Raw genomic sequence first — 27,829 nt, forward strand, 5'->3', positions numbered from 1 at the left:
GGGATTTACGACCGATTTGCGCTGCTGTCGTTACGCTAGCAAGAAGTTTAGAGAGAAAATATCGCGCTGACCATCAAGGGAATTAAACCACCTGAAAAGTTTGAATTTCATAGTAAAAAAAACAGTATTTGCAAGTGGTGAGTAAGTCTTGTAACACTGTTGATTTTCACTCACTATAGTCGTGTAATTTGATTATTTTGCGCTTAATATACCAACGCGGAATACAATTGAACAGTTATTTGCAGTTAGCTAGCTAACTAGCGTTTAAAGTGTTTTTTTGTGCCAACTGGTGTTAAAGTTAGCTAGCATGCGTTAATTGGATAAAGCCATCCAGGGCGGTAATAATTTAAATATTATGAACACTGACGTTTGTCAACCTGTTCATTTATTTGCTGTTAACCAGTCAAAGTTGCCTGCCTTACAAAGGTAATTTATAAGTGAGAGATGGGAAGAGAGAAGGACGCCAAAGGAGAAGAAAAGGCCAAGGCCAAAGCAACGAAACTGAAGAGGCTGAGTGATAATGAAAGCGCAGGTGCCGGGGGGGATACGATCATGAACAGGTGAGTAGAGTGTGTGTGAGAAAAAAGAAAAGAGAAAAAAAAACTGCTGACAGTCACAGTGTAGCTAACATTTAACCATTCTTCCATCAAGAAGTCAAGTGCCATTATCAGATAAGTTGCCTGTGCTACTCCTGTCATATTTCATATTTAAGTTAGAGCAGCTTACTAATAATATATGCAAGTGACCTAAACTGCAGCACGTCCAACATCTGCTCAGCATCAACACAAGCCACACATCAAAGCTTCACATAGAGCCAGCAAGTAGCATTGCCTTTCATGTTATTGAAATGTGGGGATAAATTAATTTGGATTTTTTTAAAAAACAAAAAAAACGAATTCTAGCTATGATGATAAACCAGAGGAGAGTGAGAGCCATATGGTGGCACCTGTGTGCTACTAAAGGACAGGCTCCAAAAAGTGCTACTGAGAGAAAGCTACGCTGGCTGAGCTGTTGAGCGGGCTGGTGGCACTGATTGTATGCATTCATTTCACTGAGTACAGTGGGTACTCCATCTTCATACGAATAAATTAATTTACCTTGATATCTGATGCATTTATTACCATGCATATGTGAGCAGACAAATGAATGCAGAGTGATCTGTCATTGGCCTGTGTAATTGATGGGAGCAGGGAGATGAATAGACACCTGTAAGCGCTACTGGCAGTAGAGCAGGCAGCTTTCTGTGACAGCTAGCCTCATGTTATTTCATGGCACACTGACTGAATTACTGATTAAGGATCAACTTATATTCCTCAGCTACAAGACTCATGGAACTAATTTTCCTGAGCATGAAAGTGCCTACTGCTTTAGTCGTCTGACATTCAAAATTGGGATGTTCGTGGAAAGATTTCTTAATAAAATAAAAAATAAAAAAAGACGCATAATTGCAGCTCAATGTCATGATACATTCAGCCCTGAAGGGTGGAAAGGTCATACTGAAAAGAAACATGTTGGAGTGGTAAGCGGTTCCTCTGGGACAACGCTTGTCTGACTAGAACAAAGACATGAATCTAACATCAGCCTTGTGTGCTTTCATTTTAATTCTACACCTGATTAAAAGTTCAACTGTCTCTAAGGGGGCCATTCAGTCATGTCACACAGAAAGTGAAAGCAGATTTTCCCCTACAATTCTACTGTTTTTCCCTAACTGCTCATGTCCTACAAATACTGCATCATTAACAAGGCTTTTCTCTCCACCTCATTTTCACCCCTGTCCCATCTCGACTTTCTGAGGTGCAGTGCAAAGTCAACTAAATCTGCAGTGAAAACTGATAATGGAAAGGCCCAAAAGAAGGTAAATCACTCATTTTCTTCTCTTCTGTGTATATTGTGCAGGGCTAGATGTGGCTGAATAGTAAAGTAGAAAATAGAAAGTAGAAAATCAGTCCTAACTAGCAAAAGCTTTTTCAGAGTGACACAGTTTTGGTCCTACTTTTAGCACAAGCTCCAGAGGTGTCCCAACCTGTTAGGAGTTGCAGGAGATGGCGTTCGGGCAGATATTAAGCACATATTCTGTGGGAGGATCACTGTGAACTCATTGAATGATACAGTTTCTGTAAAAATTAAAACAGTTTTGACCTCGGGCCTCGGACAGGATGCAAAAGAGAGCACATGCTCTTGTCATAAGCTCACAGTGACGAGGAAGATGCAGCGTCGAAACCGTAATGATTTGGCTGCAACCAATAATTTCTGCAGTCATAAATCAATCTTTTGCGTCATCATTCATTCAATCATTTGCATAACATTTTTGATAGCTGACCTATATTTAATAAATATGATAATAAATTTATGGTGGTTAGTTGGAAGGTGAATTGGACAGGGGAAGAGAAGATAAATTCCATGTTATCAATGGAGATCAGTAGTTGAACTATACAAGGACTAGATACAAGGAATCACACTGAATCAGAACTCCCTTTACTTTATTAGCGACTTTATGACCAAGTAGGGGTCATCTTTAGACAAAATCCCATAAGAAGGAAATAAGATATATAGGAAAGTGACCAGTGACATCACAATAATCTAATCACATTCATGTGTCAAGACATCATAAGATAAATAAAAACATGAGTCACAAAAATACAATGAAGTAGAACAGAAATATCAACATCAAATTCATTTCATATAAGTAATAGTAAAAGGACGGGTGTTGCAAATAAAGTGAAGGGAGCTCTGATTCAGTGTGTGGGTGAGATGCGCCCACAGCCCTGATATGCAGTAACACACTATGCAACATGATGTCTAGGTTAAGTCACGCAACTGAATCAAATCATCTACTATTTGAAATGATATACATTTATTGTTTAAGCCAAGCAAGTATCTTGCCAGTGTTAACAGCCTATTGTGAATGGCTTATTGGTAAATATTATAATGACATTTAAGCTATTTATTCATTTTGGTGTCATATTTTTGTGTATAAAAGAGCATTGGTAGATAGTGTAGTCACTTAATAATATTTACACAATTTGCCTACACATAAAAAATACTATTTTCTGTATTCCAATTTTTTCATTGTTTAATATTTCAAACCGCAACTGTCAGAAAACTACATCATGTCATTATAATCTCTACTTTGTGGCTGGAAGTGCTGTAAAACAGGGCCACCACACTCTCATTAGAGAAGTCCTTCTCCTTACTGAAAGTAAATGTAGGCAGCTTCATAAATCACTCTGAAGTCCGGCTCTGCGTCAGGTGCATTTTGTAGTCCTGGGTTCACTTTCAGTGTGATTCCTAAGAGTGAATCTGAGAAGCTTGATTAAAAATACAGGCCCAGATGTCCCATTTAGGATGACCCCAATTTCAATGGAAATTCTGTGTCATCACTACCAGGGTAGAGATTGTGATGGTCATGTGAGCCCACCCATAATTCTTGCCCTGTCTGGAATTACCATGTCAAATACCAGGTTAGCCGCTGACCCCAGCTCAGGCTGTCATTGCTGTAGCATGTGTAACGGCTTGTCCTAATAGGTAACCTCCACGCTATTCGATCCCCAAAACATTGGCAGAGTATATTTACATGCATACCAACATCCTGACTACTGGAAGTAGGACAGTATTCTGATTACAATGTTTAAATGATACAAGTTAATTTAATAATCATTGTGCTGACTGCCACTCCACAGTACTGTGTAATGTTAGTTAGGGCCATAACTAATTATTATTTTTAATATTGATTAGTTTTCTAATAATAATTCATTAATTGAAAAATGCCCAGCACAATTTCCTAGAGCCCACAGTGATATCTTTAGGTTGCTTCTTTTGTCTGACTAACAGTTCAGAACCCAAAGATATTTGATTTACAGTCATATAAAACCTCATATCAGAGACGCTGGAAACTGTGAATGTTTGTCATTTTTACTTGAAATATTTGATCATGTAAATTTTTGTTTGGTTTAATTTTCTGTTGATCAACTAATGGATATATGTCACTGGATTATGCTCTCACCTTCTAATCAAGAGCCTCACAAAAAGGACTTTTGCAGGACATGTTGACATGTTTCAGAGTAAGATTACGCAAGAAATGTGCATAAATGTACGCACAAGGAGTTTTAGATATGTCACAACCTTTTCTGGTTGTTTTAAGACTTGCATAGTATCAACAATGTGTGTATGTCTATAAAGAGGAGTTTGTCTATGCTGAGCTTTAATATATGTCTTCCTCTCAGGTCAAGACACCCAAGACAGAGCCAGTGGAGTCAGCCAACAGTGCCAGGTAGGGAGGTAGTCTTAACGCCAGTCAACTGTGTCTTCTTAAAGGCAGAGATAATAAGCTGACAAGCTACTATGGAATGATTGTGCCAGAAATCTTATTTTTATCTCTCTCCTCTTCTTCCCTCTTCCCTCCCGAGGTGATGGAAATTAATTATTGTGTTTTGATGTCAGGGGACCTGTCCTGGACAGAAGCCATTCCCGTTTTATACAACGTGTTAACCTGTCTCACAGAAAATTAATTTTACTCGGCACTGAAGACAAATATCTGTGGCTTGTCAGGAAAGTAATAAATGAGAATGCATAGTTTGAGTAGATGGATGCTCAGCAAGGTGTTGCTGGGATGGCAGACTTTGGCCGAAGGCCTGCTGCGTCAAATCTGTCTCACAGCAGTGTTTCTATAGAGTTATAAATGGGTTGTTTCCCCAGATGTGGACTTAGCCCAGTCCAATGTGGGGAGTGACATTTCAAAGGAGATGTCAGTTGGAAAAACTATTTTGCTAATTTGTGGCTTTTAATATTTCCCTTCAGGGTTTTTTCCTCCAGAAAAGCTCAGTTGGTAGCTGTTCAAGTTGAGTGGGTTTCACGCAGGGAGGAAAGTTAAGGCTAGGGAAGGAACATAAGGGTTTTAGAACCACCGACCGTAAATGTCAGTGGGCGCAATGACCCACCCTCCTTTTGTATAGCTTTTTATGGATTTTGCCCAGTGGTGCAGTTTGCCACAAAACATTACCATCTCTACTCAATGAGTAGTTGAAATTGAATAGCTTAGCCACAGCACAAGCCCAGTTTTGCGAAGTAAACTAAAAGAGAACAGGGAGGAAGTTTGACAAAGGTTACTCCTATATGTGTAATTTGTAGTGAACATAAAAAGAGCCTTGGCTCACAATTATTTTTCCTACTGTAGAGGTTATGAACATTGATGTGTCAGTAATTTTCTTTGCAAAGGATGTGACACATTGTGACACCTGCAGACGAGCAGTAGGAGCCGCATTTACTTGTCACATTAAAAATCCCTTTCTCCCTGATGGGAGCTGACGCGCCAAGCCTTATGCAAAGGGAACCTGTTGGAACTAATTTAGTCAATGTGGCTTTGTTTGGCCCTTATTCGCCTGCGCATAGTCTAGTTGGAAAAGAAAAACAATGATATAGATGAGTAGTTTTATAGGCAAAACTGGTCTCTGGTTTTGTAAAATGAGAGAGGGAAAACAGTACCGCTTGTGAGCAGTGCAGTTTCTCCTGAAAGCAGAAAAGTAAACATAGCAAAAGCGGTTAGGGGTACGTATGTATGTTCTACTAACCTATGTACAAATGAAGGATTACACTGCAAAGCACTGAAAATGGTGCAGGGCAGCAGGTTCTACATTATATCAAAATGCTGGCAATGTGCCTCGTTCACAGCTGATATTTTGACTTGTCATCATAGGAAAAGCAGAGGTGTTAGTAATAACACTAACCACAATGGCCTTTTTATTTGAGTGTCTGAATTCTGAGTGTGTAAATTTATCCACTATGTTTTGTCCTCAAAAATTCCACAGTGGAACAAAAAAAGGGTCCATGACATGGACAATGCAATACGCCACATTTTATAGATGCACACCATTGGACAACTCAGCTGTCGGTGATTATGCAAAATTATGATGATTAGTAAGTCTCCAAAATCTTTTACTCTTTCACTATTGTCTATTTTATAAGAAGTATTGATTGAGTGAGTGAGGGAGTTACTTTGGACCCTGAAACTGAAGCTGCTAAATGAAATTCCTTGTCATTATGTCAAGGTAAAAAGAAAAAGGCCTATTTAAAAAAAAAAACAAAAAAAAAACTTTACTTTGAAACAGTTTTTAATTTGTCTCTTTAGCTTGTTTTACAGGAAGTTTGTTTCTTCTGTTTTTAATCTATTGGAATCCAAAACATGATTTCTTGAGAGGTAAAACAAATGTCCTATACTCTATCATCTTTGTTTTATGTGTGAACTTGAACATGTGCAGAAAACATCAGATGAAGTCAGACCAGAGAACCTGAGAAAAGGCTCATTGCCCTCAATCAGAAGCTATTAGGAGCCTTACTGTAGAAGTGCAGGAAGAGTGCATTAGGCTCATACACTGTGTACCAGGTCTTAGTGGCTAGTAACTGGGATTTAGTAAGCCAGTCTGACAATTATGTGCTACAGTGCAGTAAACTGTTTCACATTTTCCCCAATCTCCCCCCCAACTAAATGTTATGTGAAGGTAACAAGAACACTATTATTTATTAGCAGCAGTTACTGTAATTTGTGGATTTCTTAATTTGGGCTATTTCCCTATACACCAATTCTACACTCTGCAGGGACATCCAAGCTTGCATTTGTGTAATTATTTTTATTCGTAATTGCCATAATTATGTCATTACCATTCATTCATGTTTCCATAATGTTGCTTAATTACTGTAATTAGGTTTGATTTCTTGTGGTCGGTCAGTCATCATTGTAGAGTCCGACCAATACTGGATTTCTGGGGCATATACTGATATTATTATATGTACATGAATTAAGAAAACAGTTCAAATATACATAAAATACTGCCTGTATAACTTGCCTATATTAAAAAAAATCAAAAATCAGCGTATATTGGACAACATACACACCGATACCAATATATACCAAAATATCAGGGATAGGCTGATATTGGCCGACAGATATATCAGTCATCACATCATTATGTGCTCAAGATTTTTTTTTTCTATTCTGCACAGAAGGGTTATTTAGTCCTAACTCTGTAGCCAGCAGTGAAAAAGAGCCATTAAACTTTTACTCTGCCTTTTTATTAGCTTGTTAAGTAGGAAGTAATTCAAAATCAACAGCTCAAGTCAGATTTTCTAAGACAAAATGCAAAAACAGAACAATTAAGTTTTAAAACTTAAATTGAAATATTGCTTAAATGTTGTAAACAGGAGTTTAAGAGCAGGGTTGGTTATTTTTCTCTCAACTAATGAGAACTGCACAAGTCTACAAAGCAGACAGACTTCTGATTGGTGGAGGGGGGACAAGAACAGCCAGCACGAATATGAAAAGTACACTGGACATTACTTAACGGATGATTGTCCTCGTTTTGTGGTTTAGGGAGTCAGAGGAAGATGACTTTACTACAAAGAAGAAAGGTTTGAAAAGGAAACGAATTAAGGATGAACCCATGGAAGGCCCTTCACACTCCAGTGCTACACAAACGTAAGCCGGTGCCGGGTTTCTGGATGAGAGTTTGTGTGTTTTCCAAACTGTAATTTAGTTTTTCATACATTGTGTAAGCTATTAGTATTTGTTACGTCTCTGGATACCCGCAGCTTAAAGAAAAAGAATAAGCAACACGGGCAGGAAGAAGAAAGTGACGGAGAAGCTCAGAAAAAGAAGGTGAAGAAGAGATCGGAACAGGTAAAAATCTGTGTACTCCCGAGATAATCTGTCTCCATCAGTAACACTGCTGCCGTATGAAGTTTGTAAGAAATGCGGTTCAAAGTGGGAGTGTTTGAATTCCCATCTTAGGTGTTTTTTTTTCTCTCGGCACAGATGGTAAAGAAAGAGGAAGGAGAGTATCCGGTCTCCAAAAAACCTAAGAGGACAAAGGAGGAGATTGAAGAGGCAAGACAGCTGAAGATCAAAAAGAAGGAGGAGGAGGAGCAGAATCGCTGGCGATGGTTGGGAAATGCTGCTCCTTTCATCCTGCATTGACCTGGCCCCACCTCTCCACTACACACACACACACACACACACACACACACACACACACACACACACACACACACACACTGTCAAACACAAACACAAACACTGCATGGGGAAACCGGAGAGGAGCAATTTCACTTTTTCAGATACATCCTCTTTGCTTTCTGTCAGGTGGGAGGAAGAGAAGTATGAAGATGGGGTAAAATGGAAGTCCCTGGAACATAAAGGACCCTACTTCCCTCCTGAGTACCAGCCTCTACCAGACGACGTTCACTTCTACTATAATGGTCAGTGCAACACGGAAGGTGAATGTGTTAGAAAGTGTGATTGAAACCGGATTGACACAAGTTGTTTTTGACACACTCCACATGTATTCTGTCATGACAGCAATGGAAAAATAATCTCACTTTCTCACAGGTACTGTTGAGACCACTCCAAGTAAATTCAACTGTTCTGCACACTGCACTTGTCAACTTTTTGATATTTTTTTCCAGGATTCTCAGTGTTTTTACTTCAAAGTTTTCAAATGCTTTATGAAATTAGCAGAAAAGTTGCAATAAAAAAGCCAAATAACAGACAACAGTAGCTTGTGTCAGTATAATACATATTTTTACATACATGTCAATTCATAAAACATAAATAAAAGCGAGTAAACAAGTAATTCAAAGTGCTACACATAATAGTATATAATTATAAGAGACTTAAGAGACTTTAAAAGTGAATTAAAATAATAATATGATTTCTTTATGTTGGAGTTCTTGGAAGTTGGTCTCTGGATGTCAGTGTAAAGGTGGTCTCGTTTGATTGCTCACACACACACACACACAAGACACGCACAATTGGATACTTAGGACACCAAAGGTGTATTGGGTCAAACACTGATTGATGACTGTAATTGTTTTTGCTTTGTTAAGCAGTCGGCCCACAGCGGTGTCCTACGGGGAGTCGGTTTGATCCGTTCATTCCTGTGCGTGCATGTTCTTGTTTGTAGCTCAGTCTCAGCAGTGGGGTTGAATGTAGATCTTTGTCCTTGCCTCAGAGCCCTCTATAAATTCATGCATTAGCCTGACAGGACTCTAGAGAAGCCGAGGTGGGTGTTACTGTATAGCATATTTGACTTTGATCAGACTCTGAGCTTCTAAAGCTATCAAGCCATAAAGCATTTGCAAACCCAAAGTTGTTTTGTGCTGTTTAAAAAAATATATATATCAGTGTAGTGGTGTTTTGTATGTGTACAGGTAAGGAGGTGAAGCTGAGCCTGGCAGCTGAGGAGGTGGCGTTGTTCTTTGCTCAGATGCTGGACCATGAATACACAACCAAAAAGGTGTTCCGGGAGAACTTCTTTAAAGATTGGAGGAAGGTAAAAAAAAAAAACCCCACTCCTAACAGCCCTTTGAGCCAGTACCTGCAGGGTGTACAACACAGGCCTCAGAGGGCCCTAAAACTTCTAATAAAACATATTGCCATGCTTTACAACAAGTTATTGTTAAGATTATTGAATGTGAACCATTGTGATTTTCCTCCAGCAACATTTCCTTGTTGCTGCTATGATGATGACAGCTGGCAGCTTTGTCATCTGTGGATAATATTCTGCGTAGATGAAACATGGTCTTAGTCAAAACTTCAGCTGTTACCTCTGCTGAATAATGTTTACGTTAGTAGAAAAAGTCAAACAGCGTCCACATTTCAAAATGTCAGCTACAAAAACTTTCAATAATATTAATATCAAAAATATCATATGATTTTTTTTTCAGGTACGATCATGAATCTGAGCAGGATTCAAGATTCAAAAAATGTATTTGTCTGTCACATAATGATAGAAATTTGTCTTGGTTTATGGGCTCACAAACAACAAAAAAAACATACACCCATGAAAGACTCACATAAAATGACTTTAAAACACAAACAATTCCATAAATAAATAAGAGCAGGTGTGCAAAGCTGCATTAAGAAGTAGTGACAGTCTATTTGGCACCAACACAGTACACCAGAGCTTCACCAGACATCACGCTAGCTTGCGGCATAACAGAAGTTAGTGCTACCAGTTAGGAGGTGAGCTAACTGCTAATTGGTGGCTTCTAACTGCAGCCCAGCTGTCAGTTTAACATGATGTGCAACAGGTGACCTTCCCAGCAGGACATTAAAACTGCTGTAAACATGCTACCAAGTATCAAATCTGTGAGCTAACTGGTGAGCCGGCTACGTGACGATGCTCAGACAGGTGAGGCCCGACACAAGCGCCGCTGCTTGCTGTTTTTATAGCATTTACCATTAAAAACAAACACTTTGGGCTGCTGATGTAAACAGATAGTTTGCTCTGCTGTGAGCGCTCTGTCATGGAGCTGAACTGATACAATGTGCACTGTGGCACGATACTAACGATCTCTCCGTAAAGGCAGACTGTGGAGACGTTTTAATCGTTCACAATCTAATATCGTCATATCTCACACCCCTAAATTCAAGTATAGTATCGGTCTGTTTTCTAGCTTTGTGTTAGAATATGTGCATGTCGTAAATAGTAGAATTATATGTGTGTAAAGTATGGTTTGTGTGTGTAACAGTGACTGGTACATGCATGCTGGTGTCTGTCAGGGTGTCCTCTGTACAGGGAAAACACCATGCCAAGCCCCAAGGCATATCATGCAGATTTAATTTTGCGCTGCTTAGTGCTCAATGCACTTGAAAATACGATTTGTGTGAAGGCATTGATATGCTAATCCATACAAGTAGCTCCCCTGCATATGAACAAATCCAATTAAACTGTTTTATTATAGCCGGAAAAAACTCTCCTCGCTCCACTGCCCTCAGTGCCCGCCCACTGTTGGGTGTCAGTCATGCTTAGACACGCAGACTGACTGTGTGTCCATACTGTCAGTGTTTCTGGAGAGAGAGGTGTGTGCTGATCTAGAGGTCTGTTTTTGCATCTCAACTCTTACATCCTTAGACGACAATACTGGACACTTTTCTTCAGCCTTAATGGATATGTTCAGGTTTCCTGTCATTTTGTTTGTCAAGTACTTTTAAGTATATTTAAGTCTTAATGTTTTTATATGATAACCATTAGGGTTACTGCCCCATTTGTGATGAGCACTGCTTTAACGATGAGTGATGACAATGAGATCCAACTCATTAAAAACCTTGTTCAGTGTTACAGTTGTACTGTTATGTTTTGCTGCTCAGTGCCAATATAACCTTAAAAATAGAAATCCAAAAATTGATTTTTGCTCTATGTGGGCAGAAAGTCCCTGAAATGTTGGCCTGTGGTTCTTACAGCAATCGCTTTCTTGCCTGACAGCAGGAGGCCATATTAAAAGCCACTCGTGTTGTTGTGGCATTTTAGCAAAGAAACTTCTGAGATGAACCATAAAGCCTCCACTGAGTTGATCTATATTGCTGTTCTGTTAGTGACCTCTTTGATGGGGTAACCCCTTGTGCAATAACTTTAGAAAGTTGACAATTATAGTTGAAACTGAGCTACTCTGCTGCCGCTGCCTTCAGCGTACTGTTGTGTCAAGTCTGTGTAACTTGCTAGGCAGTGGCCTTCTCAGGAGGAAATGGTCTATACCGTGGCCTTTCATAACGACTCTTTTTTTTTCTTTCTCTGTCCTCTCCGCCTCCATAAAGATGAGTAATTAAATGAAAGGTCACTGATCTGTTTTGATTATGCTCGTCTCATTTGGCTTTTATGATGCATCATTGTTTGCTGTGTTATTTGAAGTAGGGATGCAACGATTATAGATTTTGATGGTATGATTATAGGAAAAATCACAGTTTCATGATTATTATGCATTCATTCATTCCACAATACCATGGATGGATAAAATCACATGAGCATGTTTTGTTTTTTGGTTGTTTTGTTTTTTGAAGCAGGAGTAAAAGACACTCACCAAGAATACTGAAACAGAGGGTTGAACTGCAGAGTTATTATTATTATCATTATAAGATTAAGATGAACTTTATTGATAGGGGAAAGTGTTTTTATCATCAACTGTCATCCATGCCTATTTTTTAAATTCATTTTTAATCATCTATTTTGATTAATCTAATTTTAAATGTGGCCTGAGAAAATGCAGGTGTTACTAATCACTGAAATGCAATTAATTAGATCCCATGATATAGAGCTGGAAGTCGACCATCCTAATGTTAAGTTAGTTCTTTTACAGCGGGCATATTTACCAACCATACCAGCATTTACTCAACACAGATAGGAGGAAGCAACAGGATGTAAATAGTCACACTGAAGCTCTTGAGGGGTTTACAAGCTGTTTGGTGAGCGTTCATTTATAAATTGTGCGATGCTCCTTTTCCTGCTTTGTGCTGTAGGTTTACGATTCACTGAAAGCCCAACTCTTAACTCACTGCGACTTTGGTGATTATAAGTGACACGTTTATATTTATTCCCTACCAACTCAGTGTTTCATTAAGTAACTTGCCACCAAAGTAATGATTTTTTTAACTTAGTTATTACTTAGTGTATTACCTTCACTTGAGCATGTATAGCTGGATAATGATCTTGAAGATGTTGCATTCAGTTCAAGGTGTTTGATCCTTTAGCAGTGACTTTTCTTCAGCAAATTTTATAAAAATTGGATATCTGTCTCCTTGAACAACCCTGTAGCCATTCTTTATATATCCAGAATACTCCCATACTGATGATTTAAGGCATTTGGTGAATACAGTGCTTCAGCCATTGCCACAACACTCTCGTGACAGCATGTGTAACTTTGCGTATCTGAACTTGTTGCAGCACGGCATTTTAAAGGACCAGTGTGTAGGATTTAGTGGCATCTAGTGGTGAAGTTGCAGATTACAACCAAGTGATTGCACTGATTGCGTTCTAAAGTGCGGTTAATAGTGAAATCGGTTAATCGCTGCAAATTTTATGTTAATTAATCTGCAAAAAGAATTCCAGACTGGAGATGAAGTCAAACTTAAGTGTAACACGCTTTGTACCTGTTTAGGAAATGACCCATGAGGAGAGGTCACTGATTCAAAATCTTGACAAATGTGACTTTGGAGAGATTCATGCCATGCACAAAGCCAAGGTGGAGGCCAGGAAAAACATGAGCAAGGAGGAGAAACTGGTAATGTTCATGCTTTTTTTTCCTTCTATGCATGTTAATGCTGCTGTTTTCATATGTTATAGTACTCTTCTTCCTGTTGGTGTCTTAAGGAGGTCAATGTAGATAATTTAGGATCTGGACAACTGATGATTTATTTTATTTCTGTTGTAGGCTGTGAAAGAGGCCAATCAGAAGATAGTGGATGAGTATGGTTTCTGTCTGCTGGACCACCACAAAGAACGTATCGGCAACTTTAAGATTGAGCCTCCAGGACTGTTCAGGGGTAGAGGCGAGCATCCCAAACAGGGCATGCTGAAGAAAAGGATCCAACCAGAGGATGTCATCATCAACTGCAGCAAGTGAGAGCGAGGCAAAGTGCATACAGAGATGTGTGACATTGTTGTGATGCATAAGTAAAAGGCTGGCTTGACAAAAAAAGCATGATTTACTCAAACTCTGTCATCCTAGCTGCTAAAAACTGAAAAGTTGCTAAAAAGTTGTCACACCTCCTGCTGTGACCTTCTGGCTGAGTACACAGCAAAGAATTACTAATTTCAGGAAAATAAAGCAGGACCTTATTGCAAGTGTTTTAAAACTTGGAAACTTGGTGTAATAACTCACTCTTTCCAAAAAGGACCTTCACCAAGTATGCAACAAAGCGTGTCCATATTGACAGCTTCACAGGCATCAGTAATACAGTGCTGCAGATGGTACAGTGTTTGGATTAACAGAAGGAAGAATACACGTTTTCTTAAGGTAATCTCAGAAATATGGCACGTTAAAGCAGCACATCACCAAAGGCTTATAGTTACACAATGTTTATTATTTACTCTCAGTAGCCTGACAGAAAAGTTTCCTCTTGTATTTTTCCACTCAAACATAATTTAAACTACATTTGTTGTAGCCCCTTCTGGTATGCTGAAGTTGAAAAGGTACAGTATGTCATACATTTATGTTTAGGAGGTTTGATCCTCTGTAGGATGTTGTAAAATGCTCTAAATGCTGATTACACACATGAAGATGCTTTTTTTTTTTCTTGCTGTGTCTTTCTCCAACAGAGACTTACCTTTCCCTGTGCCACCAGCTGGTCACCACTGGAAGGAGATTCGACATGACAACACTGTGACATGGTTGGCCAGTTGGACTGAGAACATCCAGGGCTCCATTAAATACATCATGCTCAACGCCAACTCCAAACTCAAGGTTACCTATCAATCCCACAAAAAAATGCCCTACATACAGTATGTTTAACAGACACATACGTCATAACCAGTTTAGGGCTGAATTAACACGTTTTAATTAAACAGCTGACACAGGGAAAAAATGTTTTATTGTTTATGTGACTCTAATTTGATTCAGCACTGTAGGTTTTTAGAATAGGTTTTCAGGTTATAAATACATTTATCCAACCTTCCAAGAAGCACCTCAATGCACCACTAAGCAAGTTTATCGTCTTACGCATTAGAAGCAGTGCTTTCCAGTGCAATGAAAACTTGTGCTCTGCCTGCCTCCCTACTATGCACAAAACATGCATTTAAAAATCTATGTAGGAACATATAAACACATATATGCGTACAGAGCAACATTAGCATTAATTCAGAGTTATATTTCTGGTCACCTGGGTCTTTAGCTCGCTCAATGTTTGACATTCTTAAGCAGCTATTAGCTAACTCTGTGTGTCTGCTCATTGGCACAGGACATAAAGTGTACAGTGGGTTTATTGGAGTTTGACAATTTCCTCAAGTAAACTTAAATTAACACCTAAAACATTTATTTCAAATCAGACCATTGCTTGCTTGTCACAGCTAATTTGTCGGGTTTTACTCGCTTATTAAGTCAGAAAGTGGCACGTTGAAAGCTTGTTCTGTGTAGTTGATTGCTGACACTAGTGTGTTTAGACTAGAGCTATGGGTCTGATGTTGTACTTGCCTCCTTGTCATAGTCAGTAACTCCATAAGTCTAATACAGTTTGTGTAGGAGATGTGCATTTAAGTATTCTAATGTTTCTGTTTCTAAAGAACAACAGAAAAAATTCCACAACGGTTTTGTTCAAAAAGAGCGTAAATGACGTCCGTGAGTTATGTGCACAATGTGTTATTTTTTTCCTCCCTCTCTCATATCTCTTCTGTTCTCCAGTTGCTTACTCTCTCTGTTTTGCTTCCTTTTCCGTCCTTCCATCTCACATGTAAAGGTTAAGTTATTCCACCGTTAGTCTTCATAATAATATGTGTGTGTGGGTTTGTTTGTTCACCGATGGACACACACACACATAACCAGCAGCAAACAGCAGGCGGAGAGCATTTTGTAATTATAGTTGTGTAGCCAGGTTCTTTTGTGTGATATAACTGCCTGTATTTGTGTCGTGATTACCATAATGACAAATGTTTAGATCCGAGGCTTTTGAAGGAAAATTGTTTGAATTTGTCATTTTAGTTCTTTTGTTCATTTTTTGCTTTTCTCTTCATCTCTCTCTCATTCTTCTCTCTGCTGTTCTGTCCTATCTGCATCCCTCCTTCTCACTGTCTCCCTTTATTCACTTTTTTCGCTCTTCGCTCACTTTTACTCTCTTTATCTACACTCTCCTTCATCCCTTTTTCCTTCTTTTCATCCTGTGAGTGCAGGGGGAGAAGGACTGGGAGAAATACGAGGTTGCTCGGAAACTGAAGTCATGTGTGGACGACATCCGTACCCAGTACCTCCAGGATCTCAAATCAAAGCAGATGGGCACTCGCCAGAGAGCCGTAGCCCTCTACTTCATAGACAAGGTCTGAGATGTCCGTCGTCACAGTCAATTATACGTGTTTACACACCAGCGCTAGAAATAAACTGCCTTCAGTTTTCACAGATTCTCCTTCAGCTTTCATACCAAGACGCATGTGAACATATTGGAAATCAATGCAATGTGTCTTGATTCCCTTTTCTGTTTTTTTCACATAGCTAGATGGAAGATCTTTTACAAGCAGAAAAATGGATTATATGTAGCCATGTTCTTTCAGTAAACCCAAGCTAATTATCTCAGTCTGCATTGAGTAAAATGATAGATTGAGCCTGTGAATGCCTTTTGGCTCACGCTGAAGACTATTTCATTTCTGATTTGGCTTTGTCGTGTTTACTATGCAGTTCTTCAGCTCTTTATTTCCAGTTAATGTTGTGTGTCTCTGTGTGTATATATGCATTTAATATTCATTTGACTGACACATGCTCGCTCTGGATGGGAGGGTTGATGATGACAGCGACTGGTCTGTATGTGTGGATCTGTTGTGTATTTATCTCTATCTTCTGATCCAAAAAAAAAAAAAAAAAAAAAAGCTGGCGCTGAGAGCTGGTAATGAGAAGGAGGAGGGAGAGACAGCAGACACAGTGGGCTGCTGCTCGCTTCGTGTCGAGCACATTACACTCCACGAGCAGCTGGATGGTAACGAGTATGTGGTGGAATTCGATTTCCTGGGTAAAGACTCCATTCGCTACTACAACAAGGTTCCCGTCATCAAGAAGGTAAAAGAACAAAGTGTGTGCAAACTGATTCGCACTTCCACACGTAATAATTTTTCAATATTTTTCAATTCTCGTCACTTCACATTGTTAATACAAGGCAAATCTGTCCATTAGTAGTAGGAGAAGACATTAACAAAGAAACTAACATATATTGTATCACTGTTCATGGTGATACAAAACCAATATATTTCATTATAGTAATCTAGGTTTTGGCCTTTGCGTTTTGGCAGAAGTCCCCCTGCAGAGAAGGTCACTTGCATGTGTATCGATATGCACCGAGTCCAAAGCAGAGACAGAAGTGAGAAGTGCCCTCGGGGCACAGTTTTAGATTGGATTCCTGAAGCTGTGGTCTTTTAATTTGTCAGTCTGTTGGAGCTGTTGAACTGTCCGTCTGTCTCAGTCCGCCCCTCTTGGATTATGTTTTCATGAAGCAGAATTCTCAACCCATTTACTGAGGTGCCCTGGAGTTGGTCAGTCCAGCTAAGTAATGCGGTTTGAATAACTTGGTCAAGTTTCTACTTCATGAGCAGTACATAGTAATGCAATAGAAATCATTATTTAATGTAAGTCAATGGTCAGTATGATACAGATTTACTGGTAACAGTTACTTGTATCATATATCCTTGATGTGTAGTTTTGCTTAGTTTTGGGGTTTTTTTGGTCAGACAAAGTCAGCATTGTTAAGTGGAGCTGCAACAATTAGTTCATTAATCAGTTAGTCAGTTGACAGAAAATAAATCGCCAAACCATTTGGATAATTGATCATTTTGAGTCATTTTTAAAGTCATTCTTTTCTAAATTCTTTGGTTCTCAAACTTTCTCATATTTTCTGGTTTCTGATATGTAGTAGAGATTTTCGTATGTAGTCTTATAGTAAACTGAATATCTTTGGGTTGTGGACTGTTGGTTTGGACAAAAGACATTTGAGGATCTTAGTCTTTCTGGAACAGTAATCAACATTTTTCACTTCATTTTTTGACATTTAATAGACGAAGTGACTAATGGATTAATCACAAAAATAAGTGACAAATTAATTGTGTATATAATTAAAAATAATTGTTGGTTGCAGCCATAATTTTCAATCCAATCCAACCTGATCTCTAGATGCCTACCCCTCCACTTTGTAACTCAGGCTTTCTGTTAAGAAGTCAAACCCAAGCTGATAGCCCTGTAGACATCGTATGACATCATCAGGTTTAGTACTCTTCATGACAACTAAACTCCATGCACATGAAGTTTAGTTTTCTCCTTCTTGAAGGGAAGTGTTGTCACCATTCAAGAGGCTGTTTTCACAGTGTAAAAACTGTGATAACAGGAATTTTCAGGGTTTTTTCAGCTGCAGTACAGCTTGAGCTTGTTGCTGAGGTTCATGGCTTTAAACTCTCTATGTTTATATTTAGCCTCTCAGGTCTCAGCAGTGCGTACTGGCAAATAAAGAATAGTTGCATGTGAGAAACTGTAGAAAGTGTACTGCAGCAAAATCACTATAGTTAAAAATATAAATAAATAAAATGCTGCATAATTTGTGTTGTCATATTTACAAGCTTGTTACCCACTAAACTGACATGTGTAGGCAGCAAATTCTCTTCAAATGTCTACATATTCATTGATCAATCAGCTTAAGTCAGTTTAAGTAGGGCACTCAATTGGTGTTGCTGCACAATTGTCCACAGATTACAGTAACACCAATGGGACAGACTGCCATCAGGGTGTTTATAAAAGAACAGAGGGATTAAGCAATGCAACAGCTCTTGTGAGTTGTTAGGGTATTTGATACAGTAAATGTTGCATAAAGTAATGAGCGAGTTGGCCAACGCCACAATACAAGACACAATAAAATGTGGCAGGGACCTTTTTTTAAAATCTTGTTGAGTTGTCTGCAATTTGTTTGCAATCTGTCAAACAGCTGTCACATTTGTGTGCGTATTTGCGCATGCATGTGTAAATTTCTACCCCCACGTCTGGTGGCAGCCCATGCTATCTTCTGTTCCAGAGATAGAAATAGAAATGTTAGCACCTGACAACCAAAGTGTTTTGTTTCTTCGGGAGAACATATAATTATTCAAATGAGTGCATTCAAAAGCAACACATTAGCTAGAATTAATTATTCCCTTGCATATTTTAGCATCATCAATTCCCCGGAAAATCTGTGAGATTACTGCTAAATGTCACTTGGATTAAAATGGAACAAGGATGGAAGTGAGGAATTTCCATTTTTAACCTCTGGGGGGGATTATATATTTTTCTTATTTTTATATATATATATATATATATACACATACATACATACATACATATACTGTCTATGGAATTTCTGCTGTTTGTGCAAAATCTTAGCATGCAGAGAACATACAGTTGGATGATGTAGGGAATTGGCACACAAATAGCAGTGCCTCCTCCAGCCATGAATGCCTAACAAATGGCTGGTCCTCACCCAAGTGTATCTGTATGTTTAAAAACAGTTACCCATTATCCATTTGAACACCAGTTAGCACGCTGAATGGCTTCATCAAATAACCCCAGAGTGTGCAGATGCATAAACGTATTGTGTTGGGTAAGCTCAGCCTGCTGAGCATTTATTTATTTATTAATTGTCTCCATCCTCAACACACACACACACACACACCCCCAAACACATCACTAAACCAATTAGGCAAACTCACTTTGGTGTCTCTGCTTCTCTGAGACTTTTGGACAGATACTGATTTACATTTCCATCCCAAAAGCACTTTCACTTTATTTTTATTAGTTTATTCACAGAAGTGAAAATTTTGCAACACAAATCAGCAAGTAAATATGTCACTGTGTTTTTATAAAGCAACACATCTGTTGCTATTAATTGGTGTCTTGCATATTTGGCTAGTTTATTTGGGGAACGGTGCATCTGTGGAACCCACAGAGTTGCTGGAAATGTCAGACGTACAGGTAATTGTGCCAATTCTTCTCCTCTGGCTCTGCTCTGATATGGACAAAAAAAAGTCAGGCTCTAGACACACTTGCTAAAACATTAAGGTGTTTTATAATGTCTATGTATGTGTGTTTTAATATATATGTAAAATGTTTTAGATCTGCCCTGCAAGCTAGCCTTCAAGGAATTGGTGTCACTTACTGCCTTTCATGTTAAATTTATTAATATATTGAATGCAATTTCACCTTTGATGTTTTGCACCCAAAATAATGAATTTTCCACAACCAGGCCTGACCCGATTTCAATCCTGGTTAGTGATTAAAGAAGGTAACCACAGGTTGGGTTGAGATATACTAACAACAAGCTTTCAACAAAAAACATTTCTTTTTTTAATTTCTACCTGTGAAAGTACAAGTTGCTGTCTGTATATCTTCTCAGGTTTTTAGGAATGTGAAACTATTCTTGGACAACAAGGAACCTGGAGACGAACTCTTTGACCGCCTTAATGTGAGTGTCTCACTGACCGCCTCCACATTTCATTTCCTTGAGTATTTTTTTTACACATTTTCAATGATTCTAGTCACCAGATGTTTAGTTTAGAAGAACCTTGTGTAAAACACTACCAGCTGCTACACTACGTCTTAGTGTTTGAAGCAGAGAATTGGTAAAAGATGGCTGAAAACTGCTCACAAGTGCCTTGATTAATTGCAAAGTCTGTGTGAAATAATTTTTCGTGAGCGTTATGTAAAAAGTGTGAGAAACACCCCCGAGGTGTGTAATATTTGAAGAAAGGGCAGAAAAAGATTGTGAGAGCAAAATAGAATTTTCTTTTTTTTTAATGTTTTCCGGGGACAGAAGACTGCAGTAAAGGAAAAGCAGGGACTAAATTGTAAGGTGTAAGAGATGAGATTGAATGAGGGTGAGCCATTGGTGTGAAGAGATGAAAGGGCTAAAGTGAGGAAACGGGGAGGTGAGGAGTAGGGAAGAATATTGGAAGCGGGGAGACTGAAAGCAGAGAGGACTTTCAAAAGAGAGAAGGGATGGACTCTGGCAGATAAAAATGAAACTGCGTGAGTGGAAATGGAGAGTGAACATGCTGGGCGGATGAATTTCCACACATAAAAAAAATCTGCCTGTCCTCTCAGCCTCTTCCTCTATCTTCAGGTGTCAAGGCCACACAGAATGCAACAGTTGTACACATGGTTAGTCCGCTGCAGGGATACTTTGGGTTTCTCAGACCAGGGGAACACTGCTCACCTCTACCCGAGCAGCGCGTGCGTTGCTGTACCGCTGCGGCTCACCAGCGTGCAGCGTGCGCACAGACGGTGTCGCTGCTGCGGCGCTGCTACTAACAGCCACCAGTAATAGAAACTTTCATATCATTTCATCAGAAATTTCATTTATATTTAGTCGAGACAGAGAAAGGTTAAGAAGTGTGAACTCAATTGTGAAAAATAAATAATACGTGAGGTGAAAGCTGCTTTTTTTTCTGTCAGGCATGGTGCGGTCTGGTTGAGCCACATACACTCCTCACACTGGATGGGTTTTTTTTTTTTTATTGATTATATTGATTGTTCTGCCAGTTAAGCCCCCACTGTCACCGCTCCAAGTGAAGAAAATCCCTCCACGAAGTTCCCCCAAACGAGCCAAACACACTCCAACAAACAAACCTCCAACCTTAACTGTTAGGAGAGAAACTGATGACAAATAAGGAAAATGACACCAAATCTCCGTCTGGAAGCAAGTTAAACAACAGACAAGAGTCCCGGTTTGAACTAATGTCACAGAAAGCGAGCAGGAGTTGAGAAAAGAAGCTCAGGGTGTCACCGACTCTCCGCGCTGGAGTTCCCCACCAGAGGTGCTGCCTGCCCTGGCTGACCTGCAGTGGTGACACTTAATATTTTTTTCATGTCTGTGACATATACTACAGATACAGAAATTGATAGTGAAGGTGTAATGTTGCTGGTATGATGTCAATATGACTATCAACAGTATTATTTGTGTATTTGAAACCGTAACACAGGCTAACAGATCCTTATCAAGGACGCATTCAGAGTCATTCAGTATACAGGTTTCTAGTCGTGGAAACCAGGGTACTGCTTGTTCTGTCAGCTCACAACCTGCTGACCTTGGGTTAAGTGCTGTCATTGCAGAGAAGTACCTTACCATACACCCAAGAGAGACAGGGTTGTAGGTGGGAACATAACACAACAGATGAATGGTCACGTTGGAGGAGAAGGCTTTAATCAAACATCGAGGGAGAAAGAAATGCAGATAAGAAAGCACTAAGAAGGTCTGAGAGTCAGCTACCTGCTGGTGTATAAAGATTGACAAGTAGGAAGAGAAAGATGCAAGACAGGACAGGAGTGAAGGGGTGAAATGCAAAGATGGAGCAATTGAAAGAGGGAGTGCGCTGCCTCTGCTCTATGCCCTCCAGTGTGTCAGGAAATGTCAGGGTGTGTTGGAGGTGGAATGGTAATGGCTGCTGTGGGCAGGCCTGATTGACACCTGGAAAGGCCAGGCCACCGAGAGAGCAAAGGGAGGGGGGGTGGTGGGGGGTGGGGGTGGTTCGTGGAGGAGTAGACTGAGTGGCAGGAAAGAAGTGACAGCTGGTCCAGGTGAGAGGAGGTTAGGAAGGAGAAGGCGGACGACGATGGCTGGAAAAATGTAGGAGGTGGAAGAGAGGGAGGAAAGATGGAGGGTTGGAGAAGGCAAGGGGCATAAGTGACAGCCAGGCAGCTGCGGTGAGGCCAAGATGAGGAGGAGGAGGAGGAGGAGGAGGAGGTGGAAGAAAGCTAGAAGATGTAAAGAGTGCTGCTATCCTCAGCTGGGCATACGGAGAGAGAAGGTGGAAGACATTGACGAAGAGTGAAAGTGGATAACTGGGAAAACAAAATGTGAAAGAGTTAAGTGACTCCTAGCTATATCCCATTAACAGCCTCAGTGACGTTTTGCGCCAAAATAGTTTGCCTGTTGGGGTTGGTGTTAATTGTTTCAGTGCTATTCACGTGTGTGAACATGCGGTAACAGGATATGAATTTGTGTGTATGTTAACAGGTCTCCTGAACAAAATGCTATAATTAGAAAAGCACTGCATTGTTCAATATTGTCAAAAGAAGTTCCTGCAGGCTCAGAAGTCTCAAGAAGCATAGCACTCATGTGTAACAGAGGGTTCAAATCCAGCACAAGAACTTTGAGGCGTTTCATTCCTTTCTGTCCCGGTCTTACAATCTCTGCTTACCTGCACAAAAATGCCAAACTGAAACGCAGTTATATTGATTTTGCAGAAATAACGTACGTCACAGTGCACAAAACATTTTTGAATGTTGTGGCCCGAGCTTTCAATATCTGTAAGCGTTCAGTGTTGCAAACATTTCATTGTACTGAATGACATTTCAGACGGAGGGAGAGATGGTGCTCCTCAATATTTAATTGCACAAGCCACAGCCAGCCAGGTCATGTTTTTTTTTTTTTTTTTCCCCGAGTATGCACACACACATCATATGAAGGTCTGAGTGTCTGATGTGAGCTGAAAACGCAGGCTTTGTCAGGTTTATCTGGAAGGCTCCTCTCCAGAGTCCACATCATTATAGCTACAGTATACACTCTGTCTGCAGTTTCAGGTTAACTGTAACCTCAGTGGGATTTCCTGAACTACATCTAAGTCAAATTACTACTAAATTAAATTACTACCTGCGGTGCAGTGTTGTCCCTATGAGCTGCTTTATTTTGACACATTTCATTATTTTTTCCCTATTGTATCCCTTCTGCCATCTACTAGTAGGCAGGTTTTATCAGGGAGCCGATGCAGAGAAAACACACAAATTGGACCCAGTGAAAAGTGAAAAACAGATCATCATAGCTCGTTTAGAATGGCAACAGTCAATATTTCTCCCTGGCATTAGTCGCCAACACCACAAATTGGCTTTGCAGTATGTTAATGAGAAAGTCCAGTACATAAACCCCTGTGTTTATAAATAGGAAATTAGAACTGCAGTAATGACAACTTGTGGTAATGCCTTACATGACATAGATGACATGCACAAACACAGACACGTTTGTGCACACAACACATCACAGCAAGGGAGTTTGGGGGGGTATGAGAGCGCTATCAATACTCGCCCCTCAAACTTGCAGACACCTTCATTAGCATTGCATGGGCAGAGCTAGGTAGCTCATTAACAAGGCAGGCACGACACCAACTGTGTGTGTGTGTGCATAGATGTGTGTACCTGTGTGCTCATGCATGCATGTATACTTATATATACATGTAAACCCTCCCTCATCCCGTTTTGTAATTGGCTCCCGCAGTGAGACACACACACACTCATACGAGTCGGTGGCCCCAGACAGCCAGGTCCTGACCCTGCTCTGATTAAACCAACCGCATCATTATTGTAATCTTCATCACAATCATTTCATCTTTTGCCAGAATGGTAAGCTCCCCCGGCTTTTCTTTTCCCACATCTGTGTGTTTTCATCTATGCTTAGAAACACATGCGATACCTGTCTCTCAAGTCTACGTGTTTGCACCTCATATCAGTGCCGCATGTGTTTGTTTTGCTTTCACACCAGTTTGTGTGCCCTTACACTGTTAACTCTGTTTCATCTCTCTGCTGTTCTGTTGAAGCTGCAGCCATCCGACAGGAGCGAATGGCTGTCTAACCACCGGCTATGACGGCTCTCGATTGTTATAATACCTGCAGAAATGTCAGAGGGGGAATAGTTATGTGCTCTCTTTTTTTTTTAATCTCCCCACTCTTAATGGATGATGATGATAATGAAGGCAGAGATGGTGTTTTATGTGTTTTTATTTGTTATGGTATATCACAGACGCTTTGAACACTGCTGTCATACAATGCCATAGTGCCACCTAGTGGTTAGAGAGCATGCTTTCATTCAGCTGGCTGAATGGTTTAGTGCAGACGCTGTATTTGTCCTAGACCACATTCATGTGGATATATGTCGCTCTTTGTCCTCCTCTTTTCTATTTTCCCACCTGTGTCAGACGACCATGATGAACAAACATCTGAGTTCCCTAATGCCAGGTCTGACTGCGAAGGTCTTCAGGACATACAACGCCTCCATCACCCTACAGCAGCAGCTCAAAGAACTCACAAACAGTAATCACATACACACACTCACTATACTGTAAAACAGCTTAATCTTACATACATTGCTGTATACCATACTCAGGCTTTTTAAGGCTCTGGCTCATATTCTGGACGGGTACCTGCAGTTTTAATACTGCAGCCTTTTATCACTCTGGCTCTTATCATCGTCTCATTACCTGGCTGCTTGTGTCATGGAGTCCCATCAAAAAAAATGCCACACTTTTGATATTTTGACATTTTTTATTTTTAGTTTGCTTGATTCAAGATACCCTGGCGTCAGTCAGCTTTTCCATCCATGGCAGCAGTACATTATCACTGTACCCAGTGCTGTGCGTCTCTGCCTCCCTCTTATCAGGGTCCCATTGGCTGCCTCTGCCACAGTTTCTCATTCAGAGATAGAAGTGTCACACTCTCTTCTCATTTCTGGATAGCCACTGAGAGCCAGTCTGTGGGCTGACACATGGTTGTGGTGGGTGTCGTGTGGACCCCAGAAAGAATAGATAAAGCTAATGGGGATCTGAATAATGAAATGAAATTGTAGCAACCTGTAATTGTGTGTGATTTGTGGTGCAGATGGTGGGTTGGCAATAATAACACAAGGGACACCAGCATGATTTTATCTTTTTAAATTTCTGTGCAGGATTCTGGTTAGATATGTGTTCTCAGTGGAATTTTCCTATTTAAATACAAATTACTATTCTGTCACCCTCCAAAGAGTCTGACAATGTGGCAGAGAAGCTGCTCTCCTACAACAGAGCTAACAGAGCAGTTGCAATTCTCTGTAACCACCAGCGGGCGCCGCCAAAGACCTTTGAGCAGTCCATGGCTAACCTACAGGCCAAGGTAAGAACAGCCATATTGGTGAATAATCTTGACTTAGCTTATTAGACACAGTATTTCATCACATTAGGATTTCCCTGGCAATGCATTAGCAGGGACTGTGGGCTAGAATTTAAGAAACAGAGAATTTTAGTATCTTTTTCCAGCGCATTCAATGAAATCTTGAATGTCTATGTCCTAATGTGCTCCACCAAGATTGATGCTAGAAAGGAGCAGCTGGCTCTTGCCAAGACAGAGCTGAAACAGGCCAAGAAGGACGCCAAGACCAAAGGCAGCTCAGACCCCAAACTGCAGACGTAAGTGTCACAACGGTGCAGAAAAAAAGAGCAACCTACAGATATTAAAACAATGAGAAATGATTAACACGCTTATAAATGCAAGGATCTCTTCAGTGCAGACTTAATCACAAGCAACACGCACAAGTACCCATCGAAAAGTACCCTACAGGTTTAAACACCTCCAATCAACGGACATAACTGCTTCAGTGTGAATAATGAGCTGTGTGGAAAAGTAAAAGCTTGAAGTTGCAATTATGTACAGTACCAGTCAAAAGCATGGACACACTTTCTCATTCCAGGGATGTGGAAGGTACTAGTGTCGCTTCCCTGTTGTTCATTTTGACTTCATGAACTTTAAAAGCCATGGTGGCCTTGATAAGACCATTCATGAAAACAGTGGGTACAGCTCTTGTGCTGAGTAAGTCAGCCCTACACCTGATAACAGAGAGGAATGCTATCACTAAAGGCATTTTGAGTGCTGCACTTGCTTTTGTGTATATTTTCTGTCAGGCTGGTGGAGCGGAAGAAGGCAGCTGTGAAGCGCTGTGAGGAGCAGCTGCTGAAGATGGAAGTCCAGGCAACTGACAGAGAGGAAAACAAACAGATTGCTCTGGGTACCTCAAAGCTCAACTACCTGGATCCACGCATTAGTGTGGCTTGGTGGGTGAATACAAAAAAAAACTTGATACCTAGCTGACAACACACTTATGCACATAACTGCCCAAACTGATGCACCTATAGGCCGACATAAAAGCACACAGTCAGCCAGCTAATTTTAGTGTTAACTTGCATTATCATGATATGACATAAGGTATTACCATGGTAACCTGCACTGCATGACTAACCTGTTGAGACAGGTTCATGTCAGTGGACTGGATCAAAATGTGTAAACAATCCAACCATTGACTCACCACTAAGTAAAAAACTGAGTCACTGTTTCTACAAGAAGCTGCAATGGACAGAAGTACTGCATTTGCAAAATAATGAGACAATGCAATGTGTTTACAGATCATTGACTGACATCGCATTTTATGATGATTTTATTAGAGATATAAGAAATGTTTGTAGTACAACCATTTGTCCTGTCAGGCTTTAAAACAGATTTTTACAGCAGCAAGCTAGGTGACAATAGTTGTCAGTAATGCAGAACACAAAGAAAATCTTATCTGTAGATTCAGTGACATAATGATTGCATATAAAACCTCTGTTGCACCATGTTATTGGAGAAATATCTCCTTACTGAAACTATAGTTTAGTTTCAACTGAACTATAATATATAGAATTTGAAAATTCTTCAAACCTTCAAGTTTCTGCAAATACACTATCTGTAGTGTTACTGTTGCTTCAGTAGCAAAAACCCTGTTACTATTAACTTGGATGTTCTGTATTGTTCATAATTCAATACAACAGTATATCTGTTATCAGTGAGAGCCAAAATGTTAGTAATAGTGTTACATAATTTTCACACTTACTTACAGCCAGCTAGGCCAGAAGTAACTGGATATTAAGATTTTGATACTAGAAGATTTAATGTTGGGTTAAACTGAATATTTATTTTGCAGAGTATATTTAAGTCTCTTTTTCTTCTAGGTGTAAGAACGTTGAGGTACCTGTAGAAAAAATCTACAATAAGAGCCAAAGGGACAAGTTTGCCTGGGCCATCGACATGACAGAGGCAGACTTTGAGTTCTAGTCTGAAACATCCAAAACTCTTCAGTCTTTATATTACATACAGTACTGTAATGTTGCATCTGTAAAATGTTCATAGGCTACTGATGTTGTACGTAATGAGATTATGTGATATGATTAAGCTCCGCCCCTGTGACACGTTGTTTTGTTTACTGCTGTTCATTTCTGTTTGATGCTTTTGGCACTTTAAAGGACTGTTGGTTTGTATTTTGTTTGTAAATTTTACGTTTCCATTAATTTGAATAAAAGTTCCTACTATGCAGTGAAGTGACAAGAGTGGTTACAATTTGTCTAAATACTACTTTTAAGTAGACATTGATGCAAATGCCTCCAATTCCATGTATATACAGGATTTCAATTAAACATCTAATTGACCATAATGACAGATGCCTACTTTCTCAGCTTTAGTTGACCTGAATATGTGATACAAAATTGTCGCTCAAATGCATTTAACAATGTTAACCAAAAAAATAAAATCCATG

At 39.8% G+C, this 27,829-nt stretch overlaps 1 protein-coding gene across 2 annotated transcripts; it reads left to right on the plus strand.

Annotated features, from left to right (window-relative positions):
- On the plus strand, positions 1–27,614 carry zgc:173742 (DNA topoisomerase I, mitochondrial). 2 transcript variants are annotated; one of them, XM_067589071.1, is made up of 20 exons: positions 1–137; positions 427–560; positions 1,801–1,855; positions 4,224–4,270; positions 7,364–7,468; positions 7,582–7,669; positions 7,805–7,932; positions 8,132–8,247; positions 9,199–9,320; positions 12,922–13,044; positions 13,195–13,382; positions 14,082–14,226; positions 15,645–15,788; positions 16,333–16,518; positions 19,865–19,933; positions 24,435–24,549; positions 25,256–25,383; positions 25,576–25,676; positions 26,169–26,318; positions 27,249–27,614. In XM_067589071.1, the coding sequence occupies exons 2-20, from the start codon at positions 445–447 to the stop codon at positions 27,349–27,351; spliced, it is 2,229 nt and encodes a 742-aa protein (XP_067445172.1). In that variant the 5' UTR covers positions 1–137; positions 427–444; the 3' UTR covers positions 27,352–27,614. The 2 variants fall into 2 exon arrangements, with proteins under 2 accessions (XP_067445172.1, XP_067445171.1); XM_067589070.1 differs by having other exon boundaries at positions 6–137; positions 404–560.
- The last annotated feature ends 215 nt before the right edge of the window (positions 27,615–27,829 follow it).

This window comes from Thunnus thynnus, chromosome 5 (assembly GCF_963924715.1).
Source record: "Thunnus thynnus chromosome 5, fThuThy2.1, whole genome shotgun sequence".
Classification (NCBI taxonomy): domain Eukaryota; kingdom Metazoa; phylum Chordata; class Actinopteri; order Scombriformes; family Scombridae; genus Thunnus; species Thunnus thynnus.

Excerpts from the sequence above, each read along its gene's own strand:
- zgc:173742 (XM_067589071.1), top strand. The coding sequence starts at position 445 with ATGGGAAGAGAGAAGGACGCCAAAGGAGAAGAAAAGGCCAAGGCCAAA. Across the intron at positions 13,045-13,194 it reads TGAGCAAGGAGGAGAAACTG|GCTGTGAAAGAGGCCAATCA; the intron begins GTAATGTTCATG and ends TTTCTGTTGTAG. Across the intron at positions 19,934-24,434 it reads AACTCTTTGACCGCCTTAAT|ACGACCATGATGAACAAACA; the intron begins GTGAGTGTCTCA and ends CACCTGTGTCAG.